Below are 23,897 nucleotides of genomic sequence, written 5' to 3' on the forward strand. Positions count from 1 at the left end.
CATAAGCTGTGCATTGTGTACACAGTGCCTGGGTGTGTGGTATATGCGGAAAGATAGTCCCTCGAATCATTATTCACAAATACCTGGGTTGTACTGGTAGTATTTTACAGAGTTTGAAGATGAGTTTAGTGGTGGTGTTCGTGTCAGTGGTGTTCGTGGGTGTGTGGTACATGGGGAAAGATAGTCCCTCGAATCATTATTCACAAATGCCTGTGTGTGGTTGTACTGGTAGTATTTTTACAGAGTTTGAAGATGAGTCAAGTGGTGGTGTTCGTGTCAGTTTGAAGTCTGTCATCCATCTGGTTCTTCAATTAACGAGCGGAATGCAAAAATCTAGGATGGCGGCTGGTGGCCATATTGGATTTTGGAACACACCCAAAATCGATAGGGAACCTCCCCTACCATAGACCATTACACCACAAAAGTTTGAAGTCTGTCAGACCTCTAGTTCTTCAGTTAACGATCGGAATGCAAAAACCTAAGATGGCGGCGGGTGGCCATATTGGATTTTTGAACACGCCCAAATCAATAGGGACCCTTTGACACACTAGGCCTGCACCCCCTAAAAATTTCAAGTCAGCCGAACAAGGGGTTCTTGAGTTGTAGTCTGGAATTCAGTGGCGTGGCGATGGCGGCCGGATACCAACCAAGTATATAAGTATATGTACAGGAGCGCACCAGACAGTGAGACGTGGAGATGCGTTCAGTGCTGGTGCTGTCAGTAGACTGATTCTGATTGGCCATAGCGATCAGTAATATTGGATGTGATCACGTGATATGACAACACCGCGGTATCCTCCTTGACTTACACCATAATCCGAGAATCTTCCAGCAAACTTCCCAAAACAGACAGCAGAGACACGACTCAATGAACGTGATCTTGTATATTTGTATACAAATACATACGGTTTCAAATAGTGCCCCCAGATTACCGACAGGGCAATGTAATTTCAACATTAGAACATTAAATTCAGAAATTACTACCCAGAACTGTGAGAAATGTTTTCATTTTAATATGAATTCGGAGCAAAAAAGAAACAAGTATAGGAAATCCAAAATAGTCCTGGGGCTCAGGGGGACCCTGTGTGCAAGCAGATACCCCCTAAATTTGACTTTTGATCCTTGTAGGGCACCCCTAGGAGAGTTAAAAATGAAATGGTCCAGGGACCATGTGCTCACCTCGGGTGATCTAATGCATGTCATTTGCAGTATACAATGCACAACCAACAAATGAACAACTAACAGTAGAATTTGCAGGTTAGTGCAGTGGTTAGTACAGCAGCAGAACAAAAGCTTGAAGCAGCAAAACATGCAGGGCATGCATATCAAAGGAACAAACATGCGATTCGACGCAAAAAGTACAGTCAGCATTAATGCCATACGCTTTTTTTATTAGTTGGTTTATTAGTTGGTTTCTCTGCCGTGTCGACCTAAGGCCCATAATTTGAAAATGAAGCCGCCAGGGCCGTTGTGCTCACCTGTAGACATCAGCCAACATACGCTATTTTGTGGTCCTTGAAAAGTAGGCTTTGGTGGGTTAGGGCTAGGGTTAGGCAGACACAGAAAACTATCATTCTCTAGTTTCATCATCTAACAATAGACAGCGACACTGCGATAGCGAATGTTTACGGAACCTACATCAATCCCCGGCATCAATCAAAGATTGTTTCCTCTGTCATAAGTGTTGACAGAATTATAATAATTTTTTTGACTCTTCTTTCTTTCTCAACTTAGGCCAGATGGGGAACAGCTGTGTTTATGACATGAGTCATTAGCTAGATTAGGCCTTTTTTCGTGTCCGGCCACCTGGTGGTCAAATTTAAAATCTGACCGTGCCAAAATTTGGCATGCGCTTCGATGTCATATTGAGGTAATGTGTAAAATATGAACACCCTAGATCAAATTGCTTTTGAGTTATAGCACTTGGATCCGTTTGGGTCAGGCCCAATGGTGGCCATTGAAGTTGGAACGGGCTGAAATTTTGTGCCCCTGAGAAGGTCTTCCTGTCACACATTTTTCCAGGTTTTGATGTTGCTATGTAAAACAATGACAAAACGTGCCACATTTTTGGATTTTTCCAACTTTGACCTCTGTGACCTTGAAAAGCACGTCAAATCAAAAACCCGTACTACACGTGATGCACTATCACCAGATGAACCCACAATAAAAGTTTCATCATACTAGCTAGCAGCATTCAGGAGTTATGGCCAAAACAAGGTTTTCACAAAGCGCCCCCTATATGCCAGAACAATAATCAAATCCCACCGAATCTCGGTATGCAAGTTACAGTTGCCCCAAGAGACCCACACACTAAGTTAAAAGTTTCTAGGTCAAGCGATTAAGAAACGTGCCACCATTGTTTAACGGACGACGGACGACGTGCTATCACTATAGCTCCCCTGTCCTTAAGACAGGTGAGCCAAAAGTTATGTTTTTTTTAATTTCGCCTCCGTACCTTGGGTTACTTTCAAGGTAAACCAAATAATATAATAACCGAGGCCTAAGTTTCAATATCTTGGCTAGTTTCACCAGTTTTTATTTCCATTGAATAATACTCATTTTCTCGGCTCAACGGCACAAGATGATATACCGGTACCACATAAGCATAGCATTTTGGTTATAAAGTTGACTGAATTTCAGGGATAATCGTAAAGAGTAAAATAGATACATTGTCACATGAAAATTGGTTAACATCTAATCATTAGTTAAGGCATGAAAAGATTTTATTGAATTTTAAAGATGGCCACCACCTGGTGGCCATATTGTTTATGAGATTCAGGGTTATTGCAGAGTGTACATGTCACATAGAAATTGGTTGACAACTCTTCAATGTTTAGGAGCAATAGGAATTGTTGAATTTTCAAAATGACAGCCTGGGGGCCATATTTGTCATCGGATTTGACTGAAAATTGGGGTTATTGTAAAGAGTACACACAAGGCTAAAAAAAAGGTGCATCGCATCGCATTTTGCAATACGAAATTGTGATTTGGCGACCCATGCTTTAAAAGTGAAATACAAAACTGCGCTAAGCAATTTCAAACCACTGAGACAGCCCCTGTTACACCATTGAGTCAGCCCCGTCGCGTACACAACCTCTGCTCCAGGTACCGCAATTGTGCACAGTGCACAGGCCTATATGCAGAGCATTATTTATGCCCGCGTGGTTGCTATTCAACATGGCCAGCGTCATGGAATCGACAGTAGCTGGCTGGATGGCGGATTTTGATCAGAAAAAACGATGGATTTCCCATCAGTAAATGGGGGGAAAGGTCACAGAATTGCACTGCAAATTGTGTAGGTAACATGTGAATTCAGTGAAACCGATGAAGAACTTTTGCGGGAACTTTGTGAAGGGAATTTCTGGCTCCAGTCTCAAATGGAATAATGTGAAGAAGCATTGGAATAGCGCAATGCACACGAAGACTATCACCATCACCTATATTAGCAATATGTGCCCATTGGAGATTAAGTTTTTTTACCATTACTTTGTACAAAAAAGTTGCTACCCAAGAGACAGAAATTGCTACCCATAAAAAATATTCCCGAGCAAATTTGCTCCAAGCCCTAAGGAAGTTATTTCAAGCCTTGTACATAGATACATAATCACCTGAAACGTGGTTGCAATCCGATCATTAGTTTCAGAGTAATAGGACTTTGTTTAATTTTTAAGATGGTCACCTAGCGGCCATATTTGATGTCTGAGCAGGCCAAATTTTTGGGGTAGAATAGAGAGTCCCTAGAAACATGTCCAAATAAGTTTAGAACCTTCTAGCTCAAATAGAAACGAAACGGGCCACCTATCGGTGATTAAGGGATCTTTGACCTCTGTTACCTTGAAAAGTAAGTCAAATAAAAAACCTGTATGATATATGATGTATCCTTGCTAGGAGTACCTACAAAAAAAATGTCATCAAACTCTGACCAAAATCACGGGTCCTAATACATGTTTTTTTTCGTTTTTTAATTACCCTGCCTACTGGCTAAACCAAGAATAATTTTGGAACAAAATTTTGTGTGAATCGCCCCAGGTCCCAAGGGTACATCAGTACGAAACCTGCTGTGCTAATATACGGCGAAGACGGACGACGACGACGGATGCCACATCAGCGCACAGGCTCACGAGGGGAGCCAAAAATAGGGTAGACATTTCAGATGGGGTCATGGCCGCCATTTCATTAAATCCAGTAGAACTCCCTAAATGATGGTGCTATAGGGTTGAATTTAGGTTTGTCTTTCTCTAGGTAATTGGGGTCAGGGAATATTTTAAAACAATTTCCAGTGACAGTGTAAAAAATTACTAGATCACTGTGAAATCCAACATGGCCACCGCACCTTCAAATGAGGCTTTTCTTGCTTTAGAATTGAGCTAGAAGAAAAAAGAAAAGTGTTTTTCGATAGGTTTTAGGGATAAGGAAGCCAATAAAACCTAATTGCATGAACAGTATGATGGTATAATCCAATATAGGACCTAGTTGCATCGTCAAAAGTTATAACATTACGCAAATTGGTATGGTATGATAATAATAATGGTCTCATCTTCTTTTATTGTCTACCAAACACCGACAGTATATCAGAAAGTGTTGCTAGGAGGAGTAAGAAAAATGTTTTCCAGTGACAAGAACTTTTTTAATAGCAATAGCCGACCTTATCATTTACATACAATATGATACGCTATCAAGGTTTTCAACTTAATTTGATGAATACTGTGGTATCCACTGGGCACAGTCAAAGTTGGTAGCTCTATCCCATCGCTAACATTGCAATTTAATTAGTTGGAATTACCCCGTTTGGATTTCTGCATTGACTACCTTGGCCATTGCTTTGGCATTGACAGAATATACAGCATAGACCATTCTTTCCTCTACAAGGACGGGAGCGAGTAGCACACTTCACGCAGTTGCATTTCAAAGCTGTGTCATCTGGTAAATCACGATGGAATTTCATTGGGACAATACATTCATTTTCCATCAGGAATTCATATTCTTGTGTATAAAGTGCAAGGCCTCCTAAACAGTTGATTTGTATAGGCCTATAAGTGATTACAATGCCCTACGAATATGGGCTTGTCGGTGGTAGATAAACTGTCATTGACTTTCTGAGGTCCTGATCATATTAATATCAACACCTACTTCATGCAATATCTTGTACCGTATCTAGTACACCAATTCCAATATAGTTTTCAGGATATTGTCCGCAATTTTGTTTCCCAATTACAAATTAAGGCAAGAATGCGAATGCATGAGTGCGTCTTTCTGTTATCGCCCATTTAAACAACCCTTACAAAAAACGTTTTTAGGTCAAACTTTTTTTGAAATATTTTTTGCTTCCATGATAAAACACAAAATTCTACGAATACTGACAAAAAAAACCCTTAAAATTCGGACGAGTAATAAGTCGTAGTTCCACCTATCATAAAACCCCGTGTTTTTTCAAGACCCGTGTCTTCGCCGTGTGTCAAAAAACCCGGGGCGCACTTACACCTATCAGTGTGGTGTTAGATAATGGTTAATAGCCCCAGCGACAGGTGCGCTGTAGGTAGGGAGCTCTCCTGTGTTTCTTTCCCGTTGGAGGGGAATTTCGCATGCGCAATACCGAGGCAACTACAGCGCGCCATCTGTCGCCGGGTCTTAGAACTTGCAATTGCCGGGGCTATTCAGATTCCACCTATCAAAAAACCTGTGTTGAACACACGGGTCTAAATTAGCCCCGATTAGCCCCATCGAGCTCGATGGGGCTAATAGACACGGGGATTTGACACACGGGTCTATTTAGACATGGCAATTCATAGGTGTAAGCGCAAAAGACACGGGGATTTGATAGGTGGAAGTACGACTATAATCAAGATAGAGCTTTTTTTCAACAGCGCATTCACTGCTATTAAAGTGGCATGTTTTTACGAGAATACATGCTTTTCGCAGTGACACCCTTCATTTAATAAAAAGTTAAATTGCTTCATCTCCACTTTCGCTCGTTCGATTTTAGATGATTTTTTTCCATTATTCTTAGCATTTTGTACTGTCGTTCTAGTGAAAAATATAAGTTTGAAATAATAAAGCTTTTTTGTTAAGGGTTTTTAATTGGCTGATTAAATAATGAAAGTCTCATGCATTTGCATTCCTGCTATAATGTTCAAATAGAAAACCAGAGTTTTCGGAACAAGCTGGGTTTGGTTATTTGAGCTTATTTAGTAAGGAGCAGTGAGTTTGGCCATATGGAGGGTGTTCTCGACTTGTAGGGTTGTATTTGTGGGTTTGGGGTGGCAATGGTGGATAGTTTTTCTCCTGTGGTGATCATAGGGCTTTAATGATGTGGAAGCTCTCACACGATACTGCACATGTAAAGTGATTTAAGGTTATATGAGTTGATTAGGAGCTGTTTATACTGACATTCAGTTTTGTTGTAGAGTTTGTAAAAAGGGAAAGTTTTATTTGGACAGTTTGAGGTTTGGAGGTGAGAGGTGAGAGGATGCATTGCTTATGAAGGCAATGCGTCCTCTCACATTGTGCTGCAGATGTTAAATGGATGAAGCGGATACAAGTTGATTGGTTCTGTTTGTACTCACATTCAGATAGAAATGTCGTGGAATATCGGACAGTTGTGGTTGACGAGAAGAAGGATGCATTGATGTGATTTTGTCCCTGCTGCATTTGGGCACTGGAATGTGCTGTATGCACTGACGTCATAATTGCAAGAAGTTTGGTGCATGTCATGTTGTGGAACTTTCTGGCATGAAACATTGCACTTGTGAATGTTTTTGGGTATGATACGGCTGCTTCAAATCGTTCACCAAATCATGAAATGAGCAGAGCGGATGCCGGTCGGGCCTAGGCCCACACTTGTACTACTTACTTGACTTCAAGCTCGGTGTCATTAATTACTACAAGCCGCCTAAAGAATACACACGCATTCCTAATGGCTTATGTCACTTGAAACATGGCTCTTTCCACAAACTTACCAGTTACAAGGCGCAAACACCGAAAGTACCGGCAGCCGTGGCTGTCATATTTTACCGCACGATGACATGAGCATACACGTGCATACACGAGGTGTACAACGTCATAAAATCGTGTGTGGTGGAACGTCACAAAATTGTGCAATGTCTGCGTCGTCATCGGATCTTGCTAAAAATTATCAGTTCACAATTTCGGACGCGTCATCAGTTTTGATATTCACCGATAAAATCCTTTTTTTCTTCTAAGTCAACCCACGCTCCTTTTCACCGTAAACTACCTTGAAAATTATTTTGCTAACTATTCCATGCGGTTAAACCGATTGGAGCGGGTTCTATCATAGATAACTGGAGGTCGAAATCCACAACCAGGAATATGACTTATGAAACCATTGGAAGCGGTCCGCAAAAGCCTTCGTCGTGAGGTGGTGCCGCCTGTCGGCGGTTCCGGGACCATTGCGTCAAGATTTCTGATAATATCCTGAAAACCGCATTGGAATTGGTGCACTAATTTGGGAGACATTGAATGAAGAAGGTGCTGAAATATTATGATCTGGACTGTACAACAAGCTGTCCATTGTCTCCATTCCATGATTTCCACGGTTTAATACCTGAACCAGATTATGGATTGAGATAAATCGTGTCTTGTCTCCGAATCCCCCCGAGCCAGGCAAAGTTCACAAAGTCCATTGGCTGCTAGGATGTGATAGAAATACAATGCTACCACAAAGACTCAGATGAACACAAAAAAGTCAGTGCTTTACAGCAACATATCATCGGAGACGAAGTTACCAAGAGATATGGATTCTTTCTGGTCATCGACAGCCAAAAAATCCAAGCTGGAAGACCTGATGAAAAGATGACTGGAAGAGCACTTTTCTACAGACCCGATCATTCTCATATAGTATCGAGTCAGATTAGTGGAGACGCAATTCAAAACAAATTAAATCTATACGGATGGAATTGTATTCGAACATCCAGAACTTGACTCAGACCACAAAAAGGCTAATATCCTGGAACAATCCACATGCTCTTCATGCTCTACATGCAGTCAGAAATGGGATGACATAAATTGAAATATACTCTTGGGTGATACTGATATGTTTGATGAGTTTCTGATAACAGTATAATTCTATCACATCCTTGCAGCCAACATCCTCGTCAGTCAAACCATGCACTGATAGAGGTTTCTGTGGGAAAAGGCGTGATTCAGCCCATGCCGGAACCGGAACTGGATGCCATCCAGACCACACTCTGCAGATAGATAAGAAAACCAAGAAAAAACATCCAAAATCAAGACAAAAATATATCGTGAATATGGAATTGACAGTAGTTCCTGCTAGAATGATCCGAGTACATACTGACGTCATAAGCTTGGTTAAGTTGTGCTAAAAGCGGGAAATTTGAAAAAAATGTCTTAATGCGCGGTAGGGTTAAATGGACAGAGAACTCATTTTAAATCTCAAATGAAACGATCCAGGGACCCTGAGCTCACCTTGGGTAATGTAATGCATGTCATTTGCAGTGGATATGGGGAGAACAGTTTCTGGCTAGTTTCACCAGTTTTGATTCCATTGAATAACATTCTTCTTCTTGGCTCAATGGCACAAAAGAAAATAACCGGTACCATCTAACTGTAGCATTTTGGTTATAAAGTTGACTAAATTTCAGGGTTATTGAAGAGTGTACATGTCACATGGAAATTCGTCGACATCTGTTCAACAGTTTAGGAGTAATAGGATTTCGTTGGATTTTCAAGATGGCGCCCTGGCGGCCATATTTGTCATAGGATTTGACTGAAAATTAGGGATATTGATAAGAGTACAAAGATACATAATCACATGAAGTTTGGTTGCAATCCGATCATCAGTTTCGGAGTAATAGGACTTTGTTTAATTTTCAAGATGGCCGCCTGGCGGCCATATTGGTCACTGGATTTGACTGAAAATCAGGGACGTTGTAGAGAGTATATAGATATACAATCACATGAAATTTAGTTTCAATCATACTTTGTTTACATTGTTTACATTTACAAGATGGCCGCCTGGCGGCCATATTTGAAGACCGAGCGGGGCAAATTTTTGGAGTAGAATAGAGGGTCCCTTGATATATGTCCTCACAACTTTAGAACCTTCTAGCTCAAATGGAAATGAACAGGCCACTAATCAGTGATTTAGTGAACTTTGACATCTGTGACCTTGAAAAGTAGGTCAAATCAAAAACCCGGGTGATATATCATTTGACCTTATTAGATACACACACCATAAACATTTTGTCACTCTACGTACAACCATTAGCTTCCAAAAGGGAAAAAACCAATTTCCAAGAAAGCCGCCTGGAGGCCAGAAAGTAGGTCATATCGCGAAAAAAAGAAAAACACGTCTGGGCATATTGCCCAAAGCTACCATCACACCAAGTTTTACCATCTAGCCCTAGCGGTGACGAAACGTGCTCCACTAACAGACGACGACGGACGCCACGGTGAGGTGAGCTTAAAATCCAATTTTCTGATATTTTGAGGTGACGACATCATCTACAATATGACAACAAATCTGCTTTTGTGATAACATTTGTTGACAAAGTAATTTCAAGTAATGAGTATCATCTACCGCAGAACATTTCTTGTATGGAATATTTTCACAAATTTTGAGAGAAAGTTATACTCCTAAAAAATTTGCAAGAATTCTGTTTCAATATCGCCAGTTCAATTCATCATGGTAAACCATACGAGGCGGTTATTAGAGAGAACACCTACACACACCACAATTAGGGATCATCTCCAAATTATTCGCAAAAATAGCCAATAGCAACGAAAATTTGTTTTCAAATCGTTCGGAATTTGTTGCTGCAAAAGGTGCAAAGAGTTTGTTGCAATTATCAAGCTGAAACAAATATCGAATCAAGGTAAAAATGAAAATAAAGAGATGATAGCAAATTTGCAATGATTGAAAATGAATATTGTTTGCCGGCGACAAAAAATATTACATTGTACACTGTTGTAAACGGCAGGCGTGTCACGAATAATGGCGCTGAGTGAAAGCTTATTTAATGCCGAACACAGGAATATTTTGGACAACCTAAGTGAGTAGCAGAAGTTAACAACCTAGAAGATAATAATCCAATGCTCCCAACAGCATTAAACTTTCCACATATCACCATATTTTAAAATCCAACGCACAATTTCAGTGCTAGAAAACCGCCAACTTCCAAACAACATGAACAATGCAACAATGGCGGCCTCCGCAAAAATCATACGCATCGTCACATCCAGTTCAATCGAGAATCTTCACTTCCCCATATACTTTTTACCACGCTAACTTTTATTACGACTTGGAATTGGGGTCAACCACCTGCATCATATTATCTTTAGAATCGGTGAGGATTTAGAATGGAGTCAGCTGGATCCAATTTCGACCCATCAAAAGACCCACCGCTATAAAACATGTAGGACTATTTATCCATGTCAAAACTTTCTGTGATCCAGGCTTTGATCTTCAGACATGCCGCTGAAACATCTTGGAAAGCGATTTAGCTGTCTGTTGCTTTGACCAATCAGCTTTCGCTGGTGGTCATGACATCTGTAGACACCTGTCAATTAATGATAGGCTGCTTGCAATCGCCTGCTTGTCATTCAACTTCCATGCTTTGACAGCAAAAAAATAAGAAATTAACGAAAGAAGTAGTTGTAGATAGTAAATATAATCCCACGTGTTTGTCTTCACAGTTCACTCAAATTCTTCTGGAAACAATGTCCCATTGTACGCTGCAGTTATTTGAGCTTGTGTTGTGTTGTTTGGACGGGCAGCGAAGCCCGGACTACCGGGTTGTGGTTGGACTAGAGGATTATTTTCAATCGTTTTGAATGGGCTGTTTTGGATAGATACTGGCAGGGGATACAGAGAGGGGATTCTTCTTAAAATGGTAGGATTCGGGCCTAGTATAGGAGCCAAAAATAATCAGCCAACCGTAATTTTCATGTGAACGTCGCATCTGTTGCACTACGAAATGATACATTTTAAGTTTTGGAAGTGTTGCGATGCTAAATTCGCTGCCAAAATCGTTTTGCGCTGTTTGTAGTGATTTTTCAACAATTTTGTAGCTCTGAAGACACGCAGCGAAAATTCATTTCAAGTTCAGGACTAAAAACGAAACGATTCTGTAGCAAATTTATTGGCCAGAAACGAAACTTTGTTTCTTGAATTAGGCCAAAAAACGATTTTCGTTGCTATTCGCCTGCGAATAATTAGGAGATGATCCCTTAGCACATACATGTATCATAAAGTCTCCAGCAAACACAAATATGGCTCCTCCTAAATGAATATGGGCTACTTAAATGTAGTTTTTGGTTTTCTCTAGGCTTAATGTCATACTTGGCGCTAGCGTCTTGAGCTCTTCTTCATATTCTAATGTTTTTGAAAAAAAATTGCCTTGAATCGTGAAAATACTCTGCCACAAACACGTCCATCATCCAATATTCGGGAAAATGTAACACCGCGATAATTTTCTGTTCTACAGTATTATACATGTAAGAATTTTCATAGCAAATATTTTACTATTGTTTGCAAACACAACAGACATAAATCCAAGTACTTACAATTTAAACATTGTGTGTCGATTTCTGTTTTCAGAAATCAGATATTTACCAACGAGATATTCTTCATGGGCCAACCAATATATCTCAAGTATTTCTACTTCTCATTGAGGCCAAGAAGGACACCTGCTCATGGTGAAATAATGAACATCCCAGAAATATTTTGAGTTGACCCTCTAACCAAAAACGGTACCAAATTTTAGAAGGATGCAAGGCACTCCTTTTCGCCTTAATTTCACCCGTCACAAAAGATCCAGCACGTCTTGTGTAACTGGAAATATATTCTCCATTACAGTATGGGCTACCGACTGTGCATCGTGATTACAGGGCCTAATTAGCATCAATCAACAAAACAGGAACCCAACAGAACAGTATGACCGTAAAACAGTAATAGTGAAGTGGCCATCAGTTAGATCCATCACATACAAGTTGATACACTTTAAATCGACAGATCAAAAAAGCATTATACAGCCCGTTTAATGCACATTCTCAAATATAGAGCACAGGATAAATATACAAGGATATATAATCGTTTATCTTTTTAGTAAATAATTTGCATGAAGTCCATAATATCCATAAATTAAAAGTGGTTTACTTTCAGCAACATTTAGAGCTTCTCGATTCTGGTTTATTTATGTGCAGACCTTGTGTTTCATTGGAATCCTTTCCCGGCGTCTGAAAATATAAAGTACATAGTTGAATGGATCTACATGTAGTCAAGTGCTGCATAAACTCGTCATTTGGATGAGCTGAACATTGCAATGATATATTGCAACCAGAATTAAGGGTGGACAATAGGTACCGCCATTTTAGCTAGAACTTGATATCCTAAAGCAATTAGAACTCTTTCAAAACGTAGTGAATGCTAATTTCAACGGCGGGAGTCTGTGGGTTTGTTGTGATTTGTGACCTGCGTCATTTCAAGGATTCAGAGTCCAGGTCTGAAGAGAACAAGTTGTGTTTTTATCAAAGAGCTGTGTTCTTTCAGTTATTTTCATAAGGATTACATAAACAAGCATAGCGTTGAATGTCCCCCGTCACTGTTGGGTGTTTTTTGAAAAATGTGTAGTTTGAATCTGTGTGGTGTTGTTGGCTGTCATTGACTGAAGTTTATGGTTCAGTTCGGTGCCCCAGTAACGTGACACACGAAATTTCAAGCCAAAATATTTTGCCGTTCAGAAGTTACAGAGCAGAAGGGAATTTTCATGATTTTCAGGAAGTGCCCCCTATGGGGCAGAAAAATGTATGAAACTAAAAACTCGAGAGATATATCATGTACCTTTGTTAGCCTAGTCTACCATAAAGATTTGGTAAAGATCGGAGAAATATTAAGCGAGTTCTAACACTGTTTTTTATTGTTTTGGACCCCTGGTGGCCAAATTGAGAATGAAACTCGGCAGATTTTTCGACGCAACACACCTTTGGCCCAACCTCTATCAGCACACCAAATTTCAATCCAAAATATTTTGTCGTTCAGAAGTTACAGAGCGGAAGAGAATTTTCATGATTTTCAGGAAGCGCCCCCTATAGGGCAGAAAAGTGAATGAAACTAAAAACCCGGTTGATATATCGTGTATCTATGTTAGGTTAGTCTACCATAAAAATATGGTAAAGATCGGACGAATATTAAGCGAGTTCAAGCATTTTATGTGTTTTTGGTTTTGGCCCCCTGGCGGCCAAATGGAGAATGTGACCGGGATGATTTTTAGTGGGACACATCTTCAGATGTCCTTCACTCCCTCCACCAAATATCGACTAAATTGCTTGAGTCGTTTAGAAGCTGTAGGGTTGAAACGAGCACAAAGTTGGTGCCATGTACTAATACCATGTCCCCCTACACAAGCTCCGGGGGACAATAACTCTTTCATTCATTGCGCTGCAGTGTGTGGCAAACTTAAACTCAATTTTTTGGCATAGACAGCTAATTCAGAACTATAAGGGAGTTTTTGAGGCTGAAATAGTACGTTTGGAGGCTAAAATGTTTAACAAGTTAAAAATATGCACTATGCTTCTGGAGGCAGCAGGGCGCCTGGCAGTCTTCTGATGCCCCCTGGTTCAACTTGGCACCTCAACAGACTGCTTATAATAATAGAGGTTACACTTGTACCACAGTCTATCCTGCAAAATTCATTGGAACTCAGATGAGCTATTTAATTGGCACAACCTCAGCATTTCCTACCGGTACCCATTAATACCCCTGGGTAGACTAAGGCAGGTTAGACAAAGAGACCTGAACAGATAAGTGGGGTTTAGGAACCACTAGCCAATATTCCAAGTGACTAGAACACATTTGAACCTTACCTCCTAAAGGAGCACAATAGAATTCTTGGTCTTCAGGACACACTATCCAAGGAGTCAAGGACATTTCAAACTGTTACACCAGATGAAAATGACAGATCCTCTTGAATTATACTATTTTGGCACGCTATCTTTGCCACATTTTTATGCCTCTTTGTTAAATTTCAAGAGCTACTTATTCAATAGGGCTAATATTCACAAATGTTGTGGATAAAAACTTAGTCCACCCATAAACTGATCAGACAGAATCAGGAATGTTTAGCTTCTCTGATATTAGTGGTTAAGTTTACATTCACGGATTATTTATTTATGCAAGTACAACACACTTTATGAGCTTACCTTATTTAAAATAGCTGTAGCAAGATCCAAAAACGCTTTTTCTACATTGATGTTAGACTTTGCACTTGTTTCTAGGAATGGGATATTATGTTCTCGGGCAATCTGAAACAAACAATGACTGAATGATTGCATATAATATGATATAGATATATTCATGTACTAATCATCTTACAAACATGAATTACTGGTTTCGTTAAGATAAAGTTAACTTGATTGCCCCCCCCCCTTTGTGCTTTCAAGTGCAACAAAATGCTCCACAAGGATGAGAATGACTCGAACTTGTATATATTTATACAAGCCATAGGCGAATATGGGTCATCGTCTTGGCTAGGACTCTAAGATACCACAACATGGGAAGGATGCACGGAATGTCACTAAAAAAGCATAAACCATCTCGAAATAATTCATTACATATTTCAACACTTTGACATGCATCTTTTTCTAGTGAACATACAGACCTATATCATCGCTTATTGTGACGAACTTGGATATCGGTCCGCTAGAGAAACCCGGCCCGAGAACAACCCATCTACCGCCATTTCCTGGACACAGCACACCCTCGCCGTGCCAGGCTAATCATTCCACATTTTACTATGCCCCAATGATTACCCTGGCCCCAAATGTTTAATCACTATTACAAGAAAATTGTAATACTTTATCCAGCAAAAATGTCACATTTTCTCTCGATAGAAAATTTCAAAAACTTTGGAAATTGAGATTCCATTAAAAAGATCCGTCATATTCGGTCAATTAATATCCTTTTTTGATAATGTTTGTTATTTCTCAAACAATAAGGGTCTCCACTGGGTTAGTGACTTCTCTCCCACATCTGTAGTTGTATAATGACTGCATGCCCTTAGGAAAATATATCCAAGAAAAACCCAAGATACCCCAAAAATATCCAAGAAAACCCAAGACAACCCAAGAAAACCTAGGACAACCCAAGGAATCCCAAGACAACTTTTGTCCTGATCAAGTTAATCCAAGAAATTCCAAGAACTGGCCAAGAATACCCAAGACAATTCTGACTCGTATTTTTCGGTCCAAATTAATCCAAGAAAATCCAAGACACACTTATCTTTTTTGAAGGTAATCCAAGAACACCCAAGAATGGGATTTTTTTGCAGAGTTCAACAGAAGAAAGTTCAAGACAAAATATGTCTTTAAAATATTTGCAGCGAAGATCCAAGAAAACCCAAGACTCACTTGATACTCCTTTGCATTTCTGACTTTGACTTATTTTTTGGCAGAGTTCATATACAAGAAAGTCCAAGACAAAATTTGCTCGAATATATTTGCATAGAAAACCCAAGAAAATCCAAGATTCACATGATACTCCTTTGCTTTTCTGACTGGAGGTATTTTTGGAAGTTCATATACAAGAAAGTCCAAGACAAAATGTGTGTTGGAAAATACTTGCATAGAAAATCCAAGAAAACCAAAGACTCACTTGATACTCTTTTGTTTATCTGCCGACTTATTTTTTAGCAGAGTTCAAATACAAGAAAGTCCAAGATAAAATGTGTCTCTAAAATCTTTGCGGACACAACCAAAGAAAATCCAAGACTCATTTGATACTTAGACCAGAAAATTCATTTCTTGTGTTCTTTTAATTTTTTATACCTTCAGAAAGGCGACAGAGTCCAAACACAAGAAAATGCAAGATAAAATATTTATCTAAGTTTTAATCGGAAGAGGAAACCTCAGAAAACCCACATGATACTTTGCCTCCCTAGAAGATTATCAAATAGAACCCAATTAGAAATGAATTTTTTTTGCATATCTAACCAGGTAACATGCAAGTTGGAACCATGCAGTTTACGATAAAATGATACAAATTCTAACTTAATTTAAACTAAAATTCATTTATTTTACAATATCTTGAAAAGACAAAAGTAAGGAAAATACAGTGGTTCAGGATGATTTTTCTTAATCAGTTATATTATGTACATGACAAGTCAGCAAATGATTACAATTGTTGACTGTGATGCTGTGAGCTGAGAATCAGAAGGGTTCACCTCTTATTTTCCACTAATTAGAATTGTCTGAATTGTTTTCATCAAATATTCCTATCAGTCAGTATGATATATGTCTAGTGCTGGCTCCTGCCTAAAAAACTGAAGTGGCCTTACCGGCTAGTATCAGTAAACCTGCACCCCCCCCCCCCCCCGCCTAAAATTAATGATGTAGTCCTGGACAATGCCGGATTTTGAGAAAGAGATTCTTACATATGTAGTATCAAAACATGTGAAACTATTATGATTCTCAGCTCATGACACATAACCTAACACACATCTGAAGAGATCCAATTAGGGTGTCTGCAGTAGTCGAAGTTATCTCTTCAACAAACTTAATTCATTAGGTCTGGACACATAAATGTATCCATACCAAAACAATGAATCCAATACAGTGCATTGTACCAGATGATTCCGACATTTTTTTTTCTTCAATAATGCTTGAACTAAATCACAAAATAAACTAAACACTACTAGTATCTGGCATGGTCTATGCAAGGAACTCTGTGTTATTTGGACTTCGGCATACAACAGTGCGAAATAGACGATTGATGGTCTGTCTACTAGTACTAGTACTAGGGATCAACAAGGTTGTTCTTCGCCTTCGGCCGGGTTGCGCCACGACTGGCACTGTCACTGAACATGAAATTGAAGAACGCCCGCCATCATCTGTTAGCCCTGTACAAAAAGTAGGCCCAGGCATGCAACTTGCACTAGGCCTAGACGAACTACATGAACTACCAGCCATGCTAGCCGAGCAGCGCGGCCATAACCGGTACCCCAACTTGAACGAACGGCAGATTGTCGGTGTCAACATGGTTGGTAAATAATCGACCCAAGCCAAGACTAATACTCGAAACTAGAAATATATAATGCAATTGGGGCAAATTGCGAATGTATGCCCCCGCTCACACCACAAAAGTTTGAAGTGTGTCAAACCTCTAGTTCTTCAGTTAACAATCGGAATACCAAAATCTAAGTTGGCTGCTGGCAGCCATATTGGATTTTGGAACACGCCCAAAATTGATAGAGAGCATCCCCTGAATGACCATTGCACCACAAAAGTTTGAAGTGTGTCAAACCTCTAGTTCTTCAGTTAACAATCGGAATACCAAAATCTAAGTTGGCTGCTGGCAGCCATATTGAATTTTGGGTCAGGCCCAAAATCGACAGGGATCCTCCCCTACACAACCTCATCACACCACATAAGTTTCAGGTCTGTCACTCACTTGGTTCTTGAGTTACAGGTCAGAATGCGAAAAACCAAGTCGGGCCTGGCAGCCATCTTGGATTTCAGATCGGGCCCAAAATGGATAGGGAACCTCCCCTACACTAGGTTATAACACCACATAAGTTTCAGGTCTGTCACTCACTCGGTTCTTAATTTACGGGGCGGAATACAAATCACCAAGTCGGGGACCTGGTGGCCATCTTTGATTTCGGGTCTGGCCCAAAATCAATAGGGAACCTCCCCTACCATAGACCATTACACCACAAAAGTTTGAAGACTGTTGGACCTCTGGTTCTCCAGTTAACGAGCGGAATGCCAAAATCTAAGATGGTGGCTGGCGGCCATCTTTGATTTCGGGTCGGGCCCAAAATCAATAGGGAACCTCCCCTACCATAGACCATTACGCCACAAAAGTTTGAAGACTGTTGGACCTCCGGTTCTCCAGTTAACGAGCGGAATGCGAAAATCTAAGATGGTGGCTGGCGGCCATCTTTGATTTCGGGTCAGGCCCAAAATCGATAGGGAACCTCCCCTACCATAGACCATCACACCACAAAAGTTTGAAGACTGTTGGACCTCTGGTTCTCTAGTAAACGAGCGGAATGCGAAAATCTAAGATGGCGGCTGGCGGCCATATTGGATTTTGGAACGCGCCAAAAAACAATAGGGACCCTTTGACACACTAGGCCTACACCCCCTCAAAATTTCAAGTTAGCCGAGCAAGGGGTTCTTGAGTTATAGTCTGGAATTCAGTGCGGCGGCGGCCGGAAACCACCCAAGTACATAATGCCCGCACTTTAGCGGGGGCATAATAAGTGTTTAGAAACATGGGATTCACCACTCACACTTCATGTTCACTAGTTAAGGTACTAATACTCAAATACGACATATTTCCTGAGATGTAAGATGCCTTGAATCGGCTTTGTAATCAATCAAAATGCACATCATAACCGGCGCATTGTCACTATTGCATGTATTTTGTGCATACATGATACATGTGAAGGTACACACAGACGGATATTTACATTCGCACGCAAAGCATTCTGGGATCAGAAATATTTTCATAAAACATAAAAATGCAATTATCGACAGAGATATCAGACTGAAATCTTTCAGAATATTTTTCACAATATTTCTTTATTGATTGTAGCTTTTTGCCGCGTAAGAACAAAGTGAACATTTTGATAAATGGAAGGTATCGTTTAATCTCGCCACTGTGAGAATTCCCGGGAACCGCCAAATACGCCATTGTACACCTTGCTGTGCATGCTTTTGTTCGTTCATTGTGTCGTTCTTTTGTGTCTTCGTTTTGATCTTTTGTTTGAACCCATGCAGTGCTATTGTGGGAGATCGACAATGAGGTTACTCCAAAGGCGCTTAGTCAAATAATAGAACCCAGGAAAGATTTCAGCGAGTACCATGTAGGAGAACGAGTACAGGCGAAATGGCCCAACATGGGAATTCTGTGGGGCAAGATCTTGGGATTCGGAGGTAAGCCTACGATGTCTACTTGATATTATTTGCTCATAACGAAGCAATCCTTGATCGACACTACTGCCTACTGGCCTTTGAGTTTGACATGGAGCTGCAGAGATGGCCAGAGCTGGCATGATTCCATTGATTAAATTGATCGTCAAATATTGCTTGATCAGCCGACATAGTGCATACACAAATAGTATACAAATAGACAGTTGACACCCAATACATTTGTAAGTTACCAGTAGTGTAATCGTTAAATCAGCCAACACCTCTGCTCATCAGATGATTGTTTGATCGGGTGGTTGAGTGGGCCTTTCACTGTCTATACTAGTTTAAAAGTTTCATAGGAATATGATGTCCGATGGTGTTTACGAGATTAATTTCTATATTGTCCGAGTTCGCAACCATGTGACATGTCCATGACCAAATTGAAATTCAAATTATTTGACCAGTCACTGGAGTCGGTACTCGACCAGTGTCGGTGTCATGGTCGCCAACGGGGGGGTGACAAAACTAAAAAAAATAATTTTAGGGGTTAGGCTAAAGACCAAGCGTTTTGTACATCCCAAAACAGTCAAATCCACTCCTTAAACACCTGAAATTACACCCTCACTCGGGTTAAGTTATGATAAAAATGTAGGCCTAATAATTAAGAGGCTTGCCGCGATGGGTAGGCCTAATAATTGAGAGGCCTGATAGTCTGTATTTTGCTCTGAGGTGAGGCTATTGTTATACCTGAACTGACTTTCTAAACTTGCAAAGGGAAAAGGACTCTCTTAAATTCAGTTCTAGGTAAAATGGGCTAAGTACTAAACTAAGATTTAGAATTCGGGCTCGGAAGTGACGTCATACTCATTAGGTTAGGGTTAGTGGTATTTCTATGGTGAAATGAGCCTTATTCCCTCAGTTGACAACCTTTTTTTGAGCTTGAGCCCGAAATCTAAATCCGTTCTGAAAAACTATCTAAACTTTCAAGATATACCAACAACTTTATAAAGACGATCAAAAAATTTGAGAATGAGAATCATGTCAACATATATTTTGAGAAAACAAGCCAACAATTGTTTTTTCCGTATGACATTTCAAAAAATTTGTTTTGGGGGGGGAGGGGGAACTATGGGAAACTATTTTGGGGTTATTATAAAAAAATCCTGCAATATTTTTTTTCGTTTCATCTATTAATAGCTTGTAGAACTCAAGCTTGTAGAACTCGCAGGGACGAGGTTAAGCTTTGGGCTACTTCCTAAAACACGTCAGGAATTCAGTGAAAGTCGTGACCGATGCTTAAGTTCAATTTGAAAACTAGAATTCCGAAATTTGCTGGTAGCAAATTTGATAGTCCCCAGGTAGTCGTCATGTCAACAGAGTAGAAAGCGAGAACATTTTGCGCCGTCGTATTCCGATTTGACTGGTTAGTGGTGAAATCTGCTTTTACTTTAGTTCTAACGTTGTCTGAATTAAAGATGCTTTTCCAATGCTTGACTGGTCTGGCAAGAGGCATTGCCAGGAAAACGTGACATCATTTTGGCCATTCTTCTTACCGCACGCCCTCCCTCTCCGTAAAACCTCCTGACATGGTGTGAAGTGGGAGGGCGCACAATGGGAACCACACTGCCGCGATGTTAATAGTTTCTATTTATAGAATTCAGCGGCAGAGATTTTAAGCATGGAAAAAGTAGATTAACTCGGCTAATCTCAATGGATTTTACCCAGGAATGTTTTCAAGGCGAGAGAAACATCTGATTTAAGTACTGCGCTTATTAGATTTCATGTTCATGCCGAAGATTGGCCTAAAACGTGGACGAAAAGAGTGCATTATCGAGTGTTGGAGAGGTCACGTGATTGTACGAGAAACCTGAGCGAAAACAATACTGACTCCAGCTCCCCGAGGGAGGAGCTGAAGTCATAAAAACGCATCTAAAGCATCGAAATATTCTGAGTTTTGAAAAATCGTTTTGCGATAGTCCATGAATCGAATTGGGTTTCTTTATAATACCTCCATCGTCCCATCGCTCGACCAACTCCTGAGAATAATGACGTCATTATGACAGGGGCGGAGCTTATGCTAATGTATCAGCGTCTCGCCTCTGCGCATGTCACAGCGCATGTCAGATTGAATCGCAGCTTCGGCATGTTGGGAGAAGACGATCAGACGATATCTCAGCAGAAAATGCTTCAAAAGTATCGAAATACCCAGGATTTTTAAAATACTTTTGCGATAGTCCATAGATGGAATTGGGTTTGGTGGTGTAAGGGTGATTGATTTCTGGTTTATTTAGCCGTTTTGCTGGACTACCGCAATAAATGTGTTGGTGGAAGAAAATAACAGTTTCGAGAATTCCAGTGATAACAATATAGTCCCCAGACGGTATCTGGGGCCTATAACAAGCACCTTTTATTATTTCTCACATAGGATCAGATGAATAAAGTTCTGTGCTGTGGCAGCGTTCGGGTTCATAGCTAAACCTTGTCACGATATGATAAGGTTCTAATAGCTGTTAACAGATGGCGCTCGTTTTTGGACGAAAACAATTTTGACCAAAAAAAATGTTGAACGAAAATAAATGTGGTAAAAATTTCGGTTTGATCGATGCGGAAATATATGTTTTCCTAACGAATGTCAAATGGAAAAAAAATTACTGTTGGCTTGTTTTTTTAAAATGTTGGATAATTTTTAAAATGTTGCCAATATTTTGTACAGGGTTCAAATAATTCTGCTTTGGCGTGCCTTGGACAATTCTATAATTCATTAATTTTTTTCTTCAGATTATGCTCAAAAGAAAGCAGAATGTTTAAGGATAAAGCTATTAGAGAGAAGGAAGGGAACAGTGCAGGTGTCAACATCAGGGCAAGGGTCGGCATCAGGTCAAGTGTCAGCATCCAGAGAAAATGTTACAGGTATTTGCCTTGCTGTGCTTTTTGGCTGACCTGTGAGACTTTACCATCACGCAGCGTCATCGTTAAACAATGGTGGAACGTTTCGTAACCGCTTTTTTGGCTCACCGTAGGGGAGTCTATACGATACCGCAGTGTCCGTCGTCCGTCGTCGTCCGTCGTCGTCGTCGTCGTCGTCGTCGTCCGTCGTATCCTAGTTCAAAAACAGTGGCACGTTTTTTAACCGCTAGGCCTATGAACTTAAAACTTTGTACAAATGACCCCCTAGGTCAGATGACCTGTGACACTAAATTTCTGTCCGATCTGATTCTCTACTTGGCCACCAGGGGGCCAAATGTGGATATCTAAAAAGTGTGATATCTCGCTTATTAGTGACTTGTTTTCGATAAAACTTTTGTGGTAGGTACTCATAGCAAGGATACATCATATATCTTACGAGTTTTTAATTTGATCTACTTTTCAAGGTCGCAGAGGTCAAATGGCGTGAATTGGCCGTTTGAGTGTAACTATGGCACGTTTCTCAACCACCAAAGCTATGAGCTTGAAACTTGGTACATATAACCCCCTATATCAGATAACCTCTGGTGCTGAATTTCAGCCTGATCTGATTCTTGACTTTGCCACCAGGGGGCCAAAACAGAAAAAGTAAGAAGTGCAATAGCCTGCTTATTAGCAAATTGTTTTTGATGAAATTTTTATGGGAGGGACCCCTAGCAAGGTTACCTCAGATGTTGCACGATTTTTCGGATTTGACCTACTTTTTAAGGTCGCAGAGGTCAAATGGCGTAAATTTGCCGTTCGAGTGTAACTATGGCACGTTTCTCAACCGCAACAGTTATGAACTTGAAACTTTGAACAAATGACCCCCTAGGTCAGTTGACCTTTTACACTGAATTTTGGTTCGGTCTGATTATTGACTTGGCCACCAGGGGGCCCAAACTCAAAACTCAAAAAGTGTGATTTCTCGCTTATTACTGATTTGTTTTTGATAAAAGTTTCATGGTAGGTACTCCCAGCAAGGATACATCACATATCTTACGGGTTTTTGATTTGACCCACCTTTCAAGTTCACAGAGGTCAAAGTTGAAAACTTTACCGTTCTTGGTACGTTTTGTCGTTGTTCAATGTAAAGAGTATTAATTTTGTGTAATGATGCATCTAAGAAGCCACTATTTGTATGCCAAGTTTCAGCCAGATCGGAATTCAAATATGGCCGAAATTGCATGTTTTGTGGGTTTTTCCTCGTATTGTGGCAATCCAAAGGTCGTGAGTTCAAACCCCGGTCAAGGACAGCCAAAAATATTTTTATTTTTCATCTTTTCCTTTTTTCTTTTCTGAGTTCTATCTTACATTTTCTTCATTTTTTGATTTATTTGGTGCCATAGATTTAATTAGGCGGCCATCTTGGAAATCGTTTTTTGCCGATTGCTGTAGTGTAACGAGCGATGAAATTGTTATGGTCAGGTGGATGTGTCTACATCACATATCACCCTGGTTTGTTATTTGACCTACCTGTCAGGGTCACTGAGGTCAAAGTTAAAAATATATTCACCATTGTCATGGAGTGGCACGTTTCTTCACTATCATTTTCACCTAGACTCTACAAGCTTGGAACCACAAGTCTCGGATTCACCACTTGGCCAGGGCCGGCTCTGAACTGGTCACAGATGCATGTATAAATTATGAGAGGCCTACATACTGTAGCACTTTCTGTAACTGTCTACTAAAAATACTTACGGTGAGCACAATGGCCCCTGGCCGTTTCATTTAAAAAGCTACTGAAATAAATTTGGTACACATGTACCCCTTGGTGACCACAACTAAGGGACCAAATCGCGGTGCAATATATTTCATGGTTTGGCGGCCAGGAGGCAGAATGTGAAAACACAACAAGAGGCCCAAGGGCCTGGCGCTCAGCTGAGTTAATATCATTAATATCTTCTCGGTGTTTAGTTCATTATGCATGAAAATGGCATGCTCCATGGTATTTGATATCCTTTTGCGTTCACTACGGTACCAATGTTTTTGGTTGACATAATTATGCCACTGTTCATTCCTCAATCCTGACCATAATTCGGGTGAAATCATCGTATGAAAAT

The 23,897-nt window shown here is 40.2% G+C and overlaps 1 protein-coding gene across 3 annotated transcripts in view; it reads right to left on the reverse strand.

Moving 5' to 3' along the window:
- Positions 1–865: 865 nt before the first annotated feature.
- The window catches only part of LOC135485868 (ras-related protein Rab-10-like), a 143,782-nt gene continuing 120,750 nt past the window's right edge, over positions 866–23,897 (reverse strand). For all 3 annotated transcript variants that reach the window (XM_064768205.1, XM_064768206.1, XM_064768203.1), the window contains exons 5-6: positions 14,179–14,280; positions 866–12,216 (exon numbers count right to left, since the gene is read on the reverse strand). In XM_064768205.1, the coding sequence (XP_064624275.1) occupies positions 12,139–12,216; positions 14,179–14,280 (180 nt within the window). In that variant the 3' untranslated portion in view covers positions 866–12,138. The remainder of the gene's footprint in view (positions 12,217–14,178; positions 14,281–23,897) is intronic.

Source organism: Lineus longissimus, chromosome 4 (genome assembly GCF_910592395.1).
Source record: "Lineus longissimus chromosome 4, tnLinLong1.2, whole genome shotgun sequence".
NCBI classification, from domain to species: Eukaryota; Metazoa; Nemertea; class Pilidiophora; order Heteronemertea; family Lineidae; genus Lineus; species Lineus longissimus.